The sequence below is a fragment of the Trichoplusia ni genome, chromosome 3, assembly GCF_003590095.1.
Source record: "Trichoplusia ni isolate ovarian cell line Hi5 chromosome 3, tn1, whole genome shotgun sequence".
Lineage (NCBI taxonomy): Eukaryota > Metazoa > Arthropoda > Insecta > Lepidoptera > Noctuidae > Trichoplusia > Trichoplusia ni.
In genome coordinates this window covers 7,240,832-7,254,007 of record NC_039480.1, presented here as the reverse complement: position 1 = coordinate 7,254,007, position 13,176 = coordinate 7,240,832, and the positions used below count along the sequence as shown (strand labels likewise).

Below are 13,176 nucleotides of genomic sequence, written 5' to 3'. Positions count from 1 at the left end.
GTGAACGTCTTGTTAAAACACTTTTCTTTAAGTAACGGTAGGTACGAAAACAGAATAGTGAAAAACAAGACACTGCGGTTTTATTATTTTCAGTATTCTTCAATTAAGGTTGGCAAGTTTCAGTCGCTCCGAGTAAAACACTAATAATTATTCGTGGAACAGCCAGATAACTGCGGGTAGTCATGAGCAGAAGTAATGGTTTTGTGTTGGAAAGTAGACAGATAGCTCTAGCTCGGATTTGGAATTATGATTCTTAAGATTTATGGTTCACATTTTTTCCTCCTCTTCTTTTTGTACAGCCTTACCACTAAGGAGAAGTCGTATAAATGAGGTTTAAAATCTAAAAGATATCTCAAAAGTAGATGAATAGTGTTGCCATGTTCTCACAAAACATTTGATTCGGCCAGATGTATTTTATTCGAGGCACTCTCTCAATAAAAGTTTAATGCGTTCAATAATAGTGCAGCTGTAGTACTTGTCTAGTCTGTTCCTATAATCTAACCAGAATGGCAATTCACTTTCAAGTTCCTACTTTTGTCAATGTTGCAACCTCTTACTTGAAGTTTTTTTGATATATAACATATCTGGGCGAATAGTAAGTTAGGTCAGGGGTAGCAGCTGGCGTGCTGCCAACTCAAGTCGGCGCCGCCGCCCTGGCTAGACGTAGAGACGTTCTTAAGCCTGATACAGAGATAAATGGCGAACTGCACTGTCTCGAGAAAAAAATAGCCTCGTGCAATGCCTTCTACAATAGAATTAATTTATTTAAGAACTAAAAACTAACCAAATCTAAAATATTCTCTGTTCACATCTTATATTGACAGAAATAGAAAACTAAACGTACCAAATGATTTGATTATAAGAACAGTGAATAGTCTAAAATATTGTCACTGTCTTTATTAAAATTTTGGAATAGGATGTTTTGTAGTAAGTACTCCTCTTATCAACAGAATCGGATAACTTATCAGTGGATATGGAATGATATAAACGTGGGAAAACCAAACAAGTTTATGTTTGAACTAACTCTATAAGCTATTTTTCTGAACTTTCCTCTAAATGTTATATAGTATCCACACAATAGTCGTGGTAGGCTTACATGTGATCATCTTATGGCACAGTTATAGGATAATTTCTATTGGTATCTTGAAAACTATAAAATGGAACTCATTCCCATAAGTCGTAAGTTCTTTTTTTTGCTCAAAGGTAAAACGGTTCTTATAGAATATTTGTTTCAAGAATTATACAATCATTTACCTATTTGCATTTCAAATCAAGATTGAAAAGGTTTGTTTTGAAAGATTTTGAATGGATGACATTGACTGTTGTCAATTCTGTTTGTTTTGTTGAATTGAGTTCTTATAACTTACAGCTAGGTCATGTTTGGATAAGGCCAAATAAGTAGATTATTCATTCTTTTGACAAGCAATATTGTTTCAAAATAAATGAATGATGTAACCATTTTCGTAACGCAGAAGAAGATAGAAACAGGAAAAATGCTCAACCCAAATAGGTTTTAAACCATAAATTACATGACTTGTTTTACTTCATATTATATTTTAAAATATGATATTTCTGTGTCAGGTGGAAGAGATACGAGAGATGATAGACAAGATCCAGGCGAACGTCGAAGAGGTGAAGAAGAAACACAGTGCCATTCTATCAGCACCGCAATCAGATGAAAGTGAGTACCGCTAGAAATAAGACAGCTGCAAACTCAAACGGCATCAGAACACAACCATTCAGCCAAGAGAATTCAAAAAAGTTTTTATTCAGCAGTATCTGTGGAAACCCAAATATGACCGTAGTTTTGAACATGCTAAGCATAGCTAGCGAAACAGACGCAATTTAAGAGGCTTCGGGCAATTAATCGATACGGATTCAGAAATTAACCTGCCAAGTCCAAGAATGATAGTTAACTTATATGTAGTGCTAATAAAAGAATACCATATTATAACGCATGTTAGTGCTGACTACTGTACCTTGACTTTGCGCATTTAGTATGCCTTGAACTCTTGACAGAGCAAACCCCCACTATCTGCATTATTCAAATGATATAATCACTAGGAGACCAGGACGAGTTGCGACTGCTAGAACTGAAGTTAATAGTTTAGATAGGATGCCGTCAATTTCGCCGTACACACTTTTCTGAGAAAGCGGTAGTAATGGAGGCCTGATATTATTCGACTAGCACGAAATGGTGTAATATAATAAGTGGTCTCAATTATAGCTATTACACGTTAAGTGTTTATTAAACAATAATGGGTGATAAATATTCGAGTTATTTATCCTAACAAAATAATACCGAGTGGGATGTGACGCTCTTTTTCAAATTACATGTTATCTGATCAAAAGTCTCTGGAATAATACAATTAGGTACAATTATAGACTTTGATGCTTTACGCAAATGAGCTAATTTGTTTTTTTTTTATAATAAGTCTTCGAAAAACCCACGCTTACGCTCAGAAAGTGTGGTCTATAAATAAATTCATGTAATTCCATAGTCTACGCCATGGCTATCTATAATGTTAGTAGCTCGGCGTGGGTAGGTCTCAAAGTTGGCTTGCAGTATGCCCACACACTAATTGAAAGGGCGAAGTTTATGACATTTACGCAGACGCGGGGGCGGGTATCTGTCTGCTTTATGGGAACGCTCCAGATTTAATGAAGCTGTGATATTCTGTTTTCTATCGACATTTAAACTTGGTAAAAATATTAATAGTGGTTAAATAATTGATACCACCCACGCTTTGACTGAATTTCATACACCTTTAAAGGTCCTTTACAAACAGTTAAATTTGATGTTATCACAATATTGCAGAAAGTAAATTTCAAGAAGAAAGGTTTTTTTATTACTTCACTGATCTATTTACTTTTTAGGAGTACAATATTTTCCATCCCACAGAATCAGTTTGATGGAGGCAAAAATATTTTACGAGGTGTTATTGACACGGTGCCTTTGTAGGTGCACACTCAACAAGGGACCCTCGGCAGGAGCGTCACGAACAGCCACTATTAGCCATTGACCCGACCTAAATAGCCCCGAATAAGCCAACGTTGCCGTCGTTAATATCGAACAAGCTCACGATAACGCTTTGTTATTATAAAATACTCCAATTTGTACCATTGTAATTCCAAACAATGCCTTTAATAGAAAGTAATACGTAAAAGTATTTCATTAATTTATTAATTAATGAAACCAAGGCTTATTCATTTTAAGGGTACACATTTTCCACAATCACGACAACATGAAAAATCACAAAAAATTCCGACTAAAAGCCTGACAGAAGAATTTTGCGCAGATTCCCTTGGGAACGTATGTTGCCCCATTTATTTCACATCATGCGATTCACTGGCGACCTGTGCCCTTTTATCTACTCCTGCTTGGAAATGTTAAAATATTCTCAGAATTTCTTATTCATAACAAATGTAAAAATGCTAATATTTCAATAAATATTTTCCTAAAAGTTCCTCCGTTCCTGGTATTAAAGTGAATAAATATTTTCATGTAGAAATAAAAGTTTGAATGAAAATAAACTTGCCCGGGAATGGAAGAGGCAAACAAGTCACGATTGATGGTGTGGTTATGAATGAGCAGTGTGCTCATTGAGTGAAATCGATCTGGTGTGAGGTGAGGCACGCTTCGCTGCAGGGTACTTACTACATGATGAACGTCATCGTCAAGCTTTATCGCTTTAACGAACCTATAATTCCTGTTATTCTTGACAACTTACTCTATAGGGGAAAATACAGCTTCCGCTGCGAATTACAATGTGATATATTAACGAAGAGCAACAACATTTTGCACCTTCCCGAAATAGAAACGATGTGAACTCTCGTTCTAATATTCACAGAAGTACCTAAATGCCACCAATGTGATCCGCGTTGCGAGCTTGAAAGGGATTCTAACTCGGGCGTTAACTTCTGAACATAATGCTCGGCGCCGGCAGGTGATAATACTCCACACGGAATTGTGCTCTGAAATAACACAGTCTATAAAGTGCTTCGTTCACGCGACAATTTCTTTATTGCTCCGTATGTTTGCTCGCATACTAGCTGAACGTTCAAAACTAAAAGCTAAATGGATATCCAGCAATCCTCAACTATTAGCAATTTATTCAAGCGTTTGCGAACGAGCGCACCAAATAGGTTATGCAAATTGGTTGCGAGTTGCACTAAATCCCATCACGACTGTTCCCGACAGAGCAGCTCGGGTATATTGTTTAAACTATCATTGCTCCGTACTTGTTGTTTTACACGCTATCGATTATTCACTGTTTTGGTAAATATTCAAGCTCTCACTCGCTCGAGGAAGTGCAATTTCCGGAATGTGATATACAGGAAAAGTCGTTATGGTGATGCCCGAGGAAATCGTTCCCGATACTGAGAGATGTTTGATATGGCAAACGTGATACATGGTTGGGGGTGGCTTCAACTGCACTTTAGATGAGTTTTTTAACAGGCATTTACGGAGCTAGAACATGATGAATAACGGAACGGAATTAACAATCTCCGCAGCTATTTTAGTAACGGAATAAAGGCAAATAAATTTATTCAGCCCTTTTATTATCTTTCAGAGAAAAATATTGCTTTGAACACTTTAACATCTATTTCTAATGTATTTTACCAGTCTTATAAACTGATTAAATGAATCAACGAAGTAGACAAACGCCCGCCAAATTAACGTTGTCATTATCTTGTTACGTTTCCAATACGGCGCAGATTGTTCACTTATCCTGTGAAGTATATTGCTAATTGTATTGCTTTTCCCCCTCTAAGTAGCCTATTACACGTGGACGAGGTTGTTATTACAGCTCTGAAACGCTCAGAGCCTGTACTTGTGTAGCTCTATCTGTTGAAAACATAGAAATCTAAATAACAAGGTAATAGAAGTGCCAACGCCGCGTGACCTTGTCGCCACACTGGTGTCTTGGACGACACCAGCGCGCGAACTTACGCTCAGTCGCTCGCGGAACATCGTCACAGCAAGAACCACTAAAAATGGTGTTTTGCGGCGTTTCTCAGGCTGGAAATTCATCTGCATCGTGTAATAACATAAATAAATAGATAACATTTTATCGGTAAGTAAATTATTTCAGTAATATTGATGTTATTGCATAATTAAATTTCAAAACATAACCTTCATTATAAACCATATTTATATCGCACCATCCTGCAACAATTGCATTCTTTACTAATCATTGCCTCTGCAGTAAGAGACTTACAGAAATGCACCGTTGTAAAAAGAGAAATGTATAACGAAAAATAATATTTATCAATGCGATCGTATTTGTAGTGGTACGGCCGCACAAAACTGTCGGAAATAGTGATGTGGTTAAGTGCGGACAAATTATCCAAAATGAACATTGTATACGAAAAGTAACAATTTTAATAGTCGTTCGTTTTTGTGAACATATTATTGAATATATTTTTATTTCAGAATCCCGCAGGATGCAAATAAATACAAAAGACTACCACGGGTAAACGAAATTGGTACCCTACAACTTAGGCCGAATATACACTATGAAATTAGTTGCATGCTTGATAACTTGCCGCCCGCCGCCGCCCGCGCCCCTCTCCATTTTTACGGCTCGGACCGCGCTCGCAACTGAATGTTTCAAAAAGTACGCCATGCGCTATAGCATAGCATTGAATAAAAATTGCAATTTAAATTTATCCAAATCTCATAAATACCTATTTTTTTATTATGAACGTTTACTAGTCATTCGATACATGAACTGGGCTGCTTTTGTAATGCGACTAAAAAGTCACCGTATAAACCAAACCTACCTAGGTACCAAGTATTTCCTAATAATATTTTTTTTTGTCAACCGACAATTAGCGAATTTTTTTTTGTAAGTAGTTACATATTATAATGTAATCCATAGAAGAATACAACAAAAAACATTATCACTCATAATTTCGTCTTTCATTATATTTCGGATCCGTAGTCAATCCCTAGTGTAGTTTACGTAATCACTACAACTAATGCAAAAAAATGCAATGACTGTGTGAGTTAGTGAATCCATACAACGACAAAGTCAACCTTATTGCATTAGACGTACGGCCTAGTGTTGTTTGCTTGGTCTTCTCGATGTTAATGTTTGCGTGATTGCGTAATTATTAGCTGTGAATGTGTTGAAGCCCCGCCCACCGGCGACATGCGTTTCGATAGATCGCCGCGGTGTATGCCATTTCTATTACCTTGTTATTTAGATTTCTATGGTTGAAAACAATGATTTGGATTCGAAATGAAACAATAGAATTACTACTCGTAGAGGAATCAGTCTGTTATAATTGTCTGTTTGAATTAATTTGCTTAATGAGACCATCTACTTAAATATTATGATGTATACGTAAATGTAAGTTAATAAAATTAAATGCGTAGGAACCATATAAGTCATAGATATTATTCAAAATGATTAGACTATAGTTTGTATTGTTATTAGCAGAGTAATAAGAATTAAATAAAACCTTTTCATCTAATTATTTATTCTGAAACGGTTTGGCGGTATTCAACATTAATTCAGTACCGATTGACATTTTGTATTAATGAACTGAGAAAAGCGAAATTCGGGTGTGGACAATCCATTTAATACAAATTGTAACGGTGTAAGTGACATTCATTTAACTATGGATGTCAGACAAAAATACATAACTGCTTAAGTAGTGTCTACTGCATCTATATTAAAATTAAATATGCAGTACTACAGTTAAAAGTTCTTGTCAGAAACTATTTTACGTTTCTCAACAAACCTCTATTTTAAGACCCCCTCTGAACTAACACCATTTATTTTTCAGAAACAAAGCATGAACTAGAAGATCTCATGGCTGACGTTAAGAAAACTGCCAACAAAGTACGAGGAAAGTTAAAACGTAAGTGAGCCAGCCTAGCCGGCTAAATTAAACTTAGCGCTTTACTGTGTGTTCAGCGAACACTTTTGTATTAGTTAGAAATTAGTTTCTAACACGGAATGAACCACATTCACAGACATAGAGCAGAACATCGAGCAAGAGGAGCACTCGAATAAATCGTCTGCGGATCTGAGGATAAGAAAGACTCAGCACTCGACGCTGTCGCGCAAGTTCGTGGAGGTGATGACGGAGTACAACCGCACGCAGACCGACTACCGGGACCGCTGCAAGAGCCGGATACAGCGGCAGCTAGAGATCACGGGCCGCGCCACCACCGACGACGAGCTCGAGGAGATGCTGGAGCAGGGCAACTCCGCTGTCTTCACGCAGGGGGTGAGTCAACTCGACAGTCCACATACATCACACCGAGACCTGAAATTCTACATTCTCGATGATTACCCTAGGTTTTCTTACCTGCAACCCTGTAAAGGATTAGCAAACGTACCGTTGCCAACTCGGTGTCAAAAAATGACACATATGCTGCAGAAGGCACACCAAGCTGCCAAGTTTGTGCGCCTCTCCTAAATGGGTCTTTGGCCGATAGAAAACACATTTTGCCTTTATAACATAATCTAGACGTTAGGAACGTTTTACAACAGGCTGTAAAGTTGATCTGAAAATAGCTCAGGGACCCTTTTGCACGATTACCCTAAAACACGACTAATGGCCTTTCCTTTGCCTGAGTACCTATGACATCCTTCTAAATACCAATGTGTCTTCTCAGCGTAGTTATTATAGCACTTACCTCGGGATCGTTCAATAAAGCGATCCGAGGGCTCATGTGCCCAGGATTATAGCTGTATTTTAACGCGTCAAAGAATTAAGTGTTATTATTGTACACTATAGAACATAAGGTATTGTAGAGATTGGAACGGATAGGAGTTCACGACAATGCTCTATTTGTAGTGTAAAGATTGTAATCTATATATTCTACTTTCGTTTTATACCTACATAATATTGAAGCGGTTTTCAATAACCAATATACCGGTCATAGTTATTCTCGGTATTAAGGGGCGGTACAGTTACGGACAGTACTGCCACGTACATCAGTTCTAATAACTTATTTGTATATTTGTTATTCTCGATCAATAAGTGAATATACGTGTAACTGTCCGTAGAAAGTCAGAATTTAAACCAATCGCAGGGCGTCTATTATTAATTTAGGATTCCAATTACGTAGAATAGTTCTATAGTATATGCAATATACACTGACCATGCCGCTGAAATTTGGTTGCGCTGTCTATCAAATACTAATTAAAAAATCGATAGCGTGCATTGCAGTATGCCTCACAAAAGCAATGCTTTCGCGGAAAATTTTAACGAAATTCATTCCACTGATACCAAATTACGTATTTATACTTGGAAACGTTCACACGTCAGTAGTCCTACGTTGGGGTCCTATCTGATGTGGGCGCTATAATTGCTAAAAATAAACACGCAAACTAGGCTCCTGGAAAATTTTATATCCGCTATGTATAATAAAATTTATTATTTCGGAATTGGTTTAGTGTAGCAAAAATTTGTGTAAAAGATTCAATATGTGGTAAAGTTATATTTGAGCGGTAAAGTAAAGGGAAAATGCGTCTCGAAAAGCTAGAACTTGACGTCAACCGAAAACGCCGAACGTCAAATATTTTACTATGTATTAGTCGTCACGTATATGTATATATAAACGCCATACACTTGAGGTTTCTAGTATCTGTTTTCCCTTTTCAACCAAGATAGTTTCACTTTAGACACTTAGTCTTCATCCTACTTACACATATATCGTGTCGTAACATTCTAACTGAACGATTCCAGATAATAATGGAGACCCAGCAGGCGAAGCAGACGCTGGCCGACATCGAGGCGCGACACGCTGACATCATCAAGTTGGAGACCTCCATCCGCGAGCTGCACGACATGTTCATGGACATGGCGATGCTTGTCGAGAGCCAGGTCAAACGCTACACAATGCCTTACTATATAATGTATCTCGTACAACGTGTTGCGGAAACGACTACCGATACTTTAGATAATGATTCTGTGCATTGAAAGTCATCACTTTAATAAAAGAAGGCAAAGTCATTTCGAAAAAAATGTCTCACCGCTTACCGTCATCAGCTGATGACGCTAATTAATGTTTAAAATAATGTGGTCTGTTCCGTAACATGATGAATGTTTTCGAGTAGTCTGTAGATCTTATATTCTTACCAGCAGAACTTGAAATATGTTTAAATCTAGATAATGATGGCAGTGATGACTGTAATTGGTACTACAATCAGGTAAGCGAAGCGAAGGTTTTAATGGGGAAAATGTGTGAAAAATCTAACAAAACAATTTAACTGTGTGGGATAATAGTGGCAGTTTTTCTTCTACTAATTCAATGCGAAGATTCATCTCAAATGAATAACCTCCTTAAGATCAATCTGTTATAAATACTCACTGCGGGAATGTTTGGCTAATCCCTATGCTGGTAAAAAGCAAGGAGGTCAGTAGTTTTAGTTAATAGGTCTTCAAGGGTATGTTCCGACTCATACAATATACTAATACCAAGACATGAGGCGTCAAGTATGGTGTTTGGACTCTTCAAATCTATTTAAAATACTTAGCATGTATGTAGTAAGTAGTAACAGTAGTATCAGTAGTCCTAGTAGGAGCATACTAACTTGTTCGTGTGGATACAGGGAGAGATGATCGACCGCATTGAGTATCATGTAGAACACGCTGTGGACTATGTCCAAACTGCCACACAAGACACTAAGAAGGCCCTAAAATATCAGAGCAAAGCTCGACGGGTGAGTGATCATTTCAATGACGATTCATTTTTTACTAATCTGTTTTTTTTGTTTTTTTTTTGTTTTTCCCTGTCCGTCTGTCCGACCGACCCATCCCCCTCCTCCCGGTCCTTGTTTTGTTTCGTTTTGAATGATTTGATTCGTTGAACCCTGCATTTTGTTAATGTTTATACGGTGATTGGTTCACACTTGTGTTTGTGTTTGTATTCCTTTCCATTAATGTTTCTACACAATCTCGCTTTGACTGTTGTGATCATACGGCTCTATTAAAATATGGTTGAAGTTGGCTTCTTAAAATTAACCTATACTTAACTCTGTGTATCACTATTTTATAATTTCATTGGTGTGTGCGTAATTTGCCTCTTGTATATGGTGATATTTGTTATATAATAACTGTAAAATCATTAATTGTCAAAAAATTACTAACATTTACAACATGTTATTATGTAACAATTGTTTGGTGTATCTAAAATAATGGTTGTCTTAAACTTACAATATAACATACCGTGCAATAACTAGGTTAACACTGAATGTCATTAACATTGTAACACATGTGTCCGTTTGTGCTTATAGCATTCAAACAATAACTTATCTTCGACTATAGGGTTATATACTGTGGCTACTAAACGGGTTTATAAAACGATACTCTCCTAACTGGCTAACGTTTCACTCCAGCTCGGCTTTGGTCGGTTCCTGTAACACGATAATTGTTGGGGTTTTGTATAAAATGGTATGAACCAATCGCTGGGTGTGCCCGGTCACCCGCCCCCCTCCCGCGCCGTAGCTTAGCACCGCAGGGCGAGCTGGTGGACCGCATCGAGTACCACGTGACCCACGCCTCCGACTACGTGGACACCGGCCGCGGACAGCTCATCGTGGCCGGACAGTACGCCGCCAAGGCGCGGAAGGTACGCCACACACTGCCGGGCCAGCCGCAGATAATTATAACCAACACTCGAACTTATACGGCTAATACTACGTGGCATCGGCGTTCTAATTTCACATGGAGATATAATCATTTTCGGAAACTTACTCCTTATGGATGTGGTGTGCAAATGCACAAAATATCTAAACATTATTGGAAGCATGATATCAATTCGCATGATGCATGAGTTCTACTCTATCATTTTTCTTCTCCTATCTTCTCCGATTCTACATGGTATAGAAGTTTAGGTGAATACGTAGACCCGGTTTAACATGAAACCGATTCCTACCTGCTAAGGGAACTTATTTTTTTCTTTAACGTTTTGATCCCGGAATATCGTTACCTAGTAATGATTCCTATAATAATGAGCTGACAGTTAAACAAATCCAAGTTTATGTTTCGAACCTCATGCGTTCCCATTTTCTGAAATCGAAGAAATTCAGATCCACTATTAATAAATCAGCCACAAAATATATGGTTTCCACCTAACAGTACCTTAGGATAATTTAAATACCATAAAGTCTTAAAGATACTTACCACAGTACCTCATGGCTCAATTGAAAAAAGTTTGGTAAGAGATGTGATAACAGGATGCATGTGAATCTTTGCACTCTGTATTGTCGCATGAGTCACTGCACGGTGGTCCTATGTCAATTAATGTTACATAAATACGTTTTATGAGCTTTCCGTGTAACTCATTAAACGTCAACAGAATATACTAAAACAGTACATTCTGTTAAACCGGTTTCTCTCGTTCCTTATACAAAAACTTACTTTTCATTTAAATATTCAACTCCTTATAATAATAATGATATTCAAACTTTGTATAAACTGTCGAAGTTAACTTTTGTCTGAGTCGTTCTGTGCATGCAAATAGGCGAAAACTTATATAATGGAACGATAGAAACTTTCAGCACTAGTTCTCAGCTTACATATTAAATGTTTAGATCGCTGGTGTTGTGAACAAGGCCGTTTACTGCACTCAAATTGTTATAATATTCTCCCCGTATTTGTAAGTGTATTAAAAAAAATGATCAACATATAACGTCAATTAAATTTAATAGCATAGCAAAATCTATAAATAAATAAGATTTGCAGAATTGCTTTCAGAGTAAAATGCAACCTTTATATAGTTTTATTGTAACTTCCCTGAGAATGATTAATTATTAAATGCTTCAACAGTTTACTCACGCGTATTAATCGGGATTGCCCGACTAGTTTCGGATCCTAGTATCATTTAATAACCTTTATGTCAATAATGAGCTAATGTCACATTATACTTTTCACTATAATACTTGTACAATATACATTTATGGATACGGGGAACTGATATTCATGAGTGAGAAGGATACAATTCTGAAACATCCAGTATGCGGCCTTGGGTATGTTGGTGATGGCATCTGTACATTTGATCAATGCTTCCGGTGAAACCCGGTGATGGGTCATACGTCTACTAAAACATATGATTAAATTCTGATAATTACATACAGCTAGATGCTTTTATCAAATATATTTTTCAGATATAATTCGTCAAGTAATGGACGGATTTTCCATGATTAACTGATTGATTGAACTAGTTGAGGTATGCATCCAGCATCACGGTAGCTTGTGGAGGAGTGTCAGGTTTCTGGCGGTTTTGAATCTACAATAAATATCAGCATCCGTTTTGCTATAGTATAATATTAATGAGCATGATTTAATCAAAACATTTTCATTCCACTGTAAGTGCAATCGACTGGTTCCCATTACAATAAAATGTACAACAAGACACTACACAAAGTAAAACGAGGGTCATTTCTTTTTGAACTGCATTCGACTGGAACAAATGTCGACTGTGCTTAAATATTTTCATGGCAGCAATTGTACTTTGTTTTTTTTTCCTTTATCATTGCAGAAAAAAATCTTCATCATAATATGCCTGTCTGTTACGCTGATTATATTAATAATAGTACTCGCGATCGTGCTGAGTTAAGCTCCGTGCGAAGAGTACCGGCTTGAGACGTCCCATCAGCCACCATGGACTAAGTGTATGAATTCAGTTGGTTTGTGACAGCAAACATCCACCATTGATATTCGTCAGTATACAAAGTGTATGTAGACTTACTACAACACCTTACCGCTGTATGTAATTGTATGCGATTATTTAAAAACAGCTGTTATTGTTTTTATCCTGCTCAGATGCACGGAGCATATGTAATCAGTGCATTGTGTTACGAAGTTCTGCAAAAAGGCTGTTTTATGAATTTGTTTTTGCGTATTCCTTTTGAGCATGGCTTTTGTTCAAGCCGTAATGAATTGTCAAAACACATAATGTGTAATAATAAAGCTCTCTATCTGATTGATGCTGGTGTTATATCACTAGGACACCTATAATATCTGCAAAAGTTATGATTGAGCCCTAAGGTACTTAAGTACTCGGGAAAAATCAAATCGGATCCATGCTTATAAATTTAACATAATACATGCATATATACTTAAACAAGATGAAAATAGGTCCAGAAAGCACAACTTAATAATTAATATCACCTAATGCTCTCATCATTGCAACTATCGTGAGAAATT

The 13,176-nt window shown here is 37.1% G+C and overlaps 1 protein-coding gene across 7 annotated transcripts in view; it reads left to right on the top strand.

The window, feature by feature from the left end:
- Nucleotides 1-13,176, top strand: part of LOC113491702 (syntaxin-1A) — a 43,996-nt gene that overhangs the window by 23,255 nt on the left and 7,565 nt on the right. For 3 of the 7 annotated variants that reach the window (XM_026868821.1, XM_026868823.1, XM_026868824.1), the window contains exons 3-7: nucleotides 1,582-1,681; nucleotides 6,799-6,873; nucleotides 6,989-7,245; nucleotides 8,713-8,850; nucleotides 9,579-9,689. In XM_026868821.1, coding sequence (XP_026724622.1) covers nucleotides 1,582-1,681; nucleotides 6,799-6,873; nucleotides 6,989-7,245; nucleotides 8,713-8,850; nucleotides 9,579-9,689 — 681 coding nt within the window. The other 4 variants (XM_026868825.1, XM_026868822.1, XM_026868827.1 and 1 more) reach the window with 4 other exon arrangements.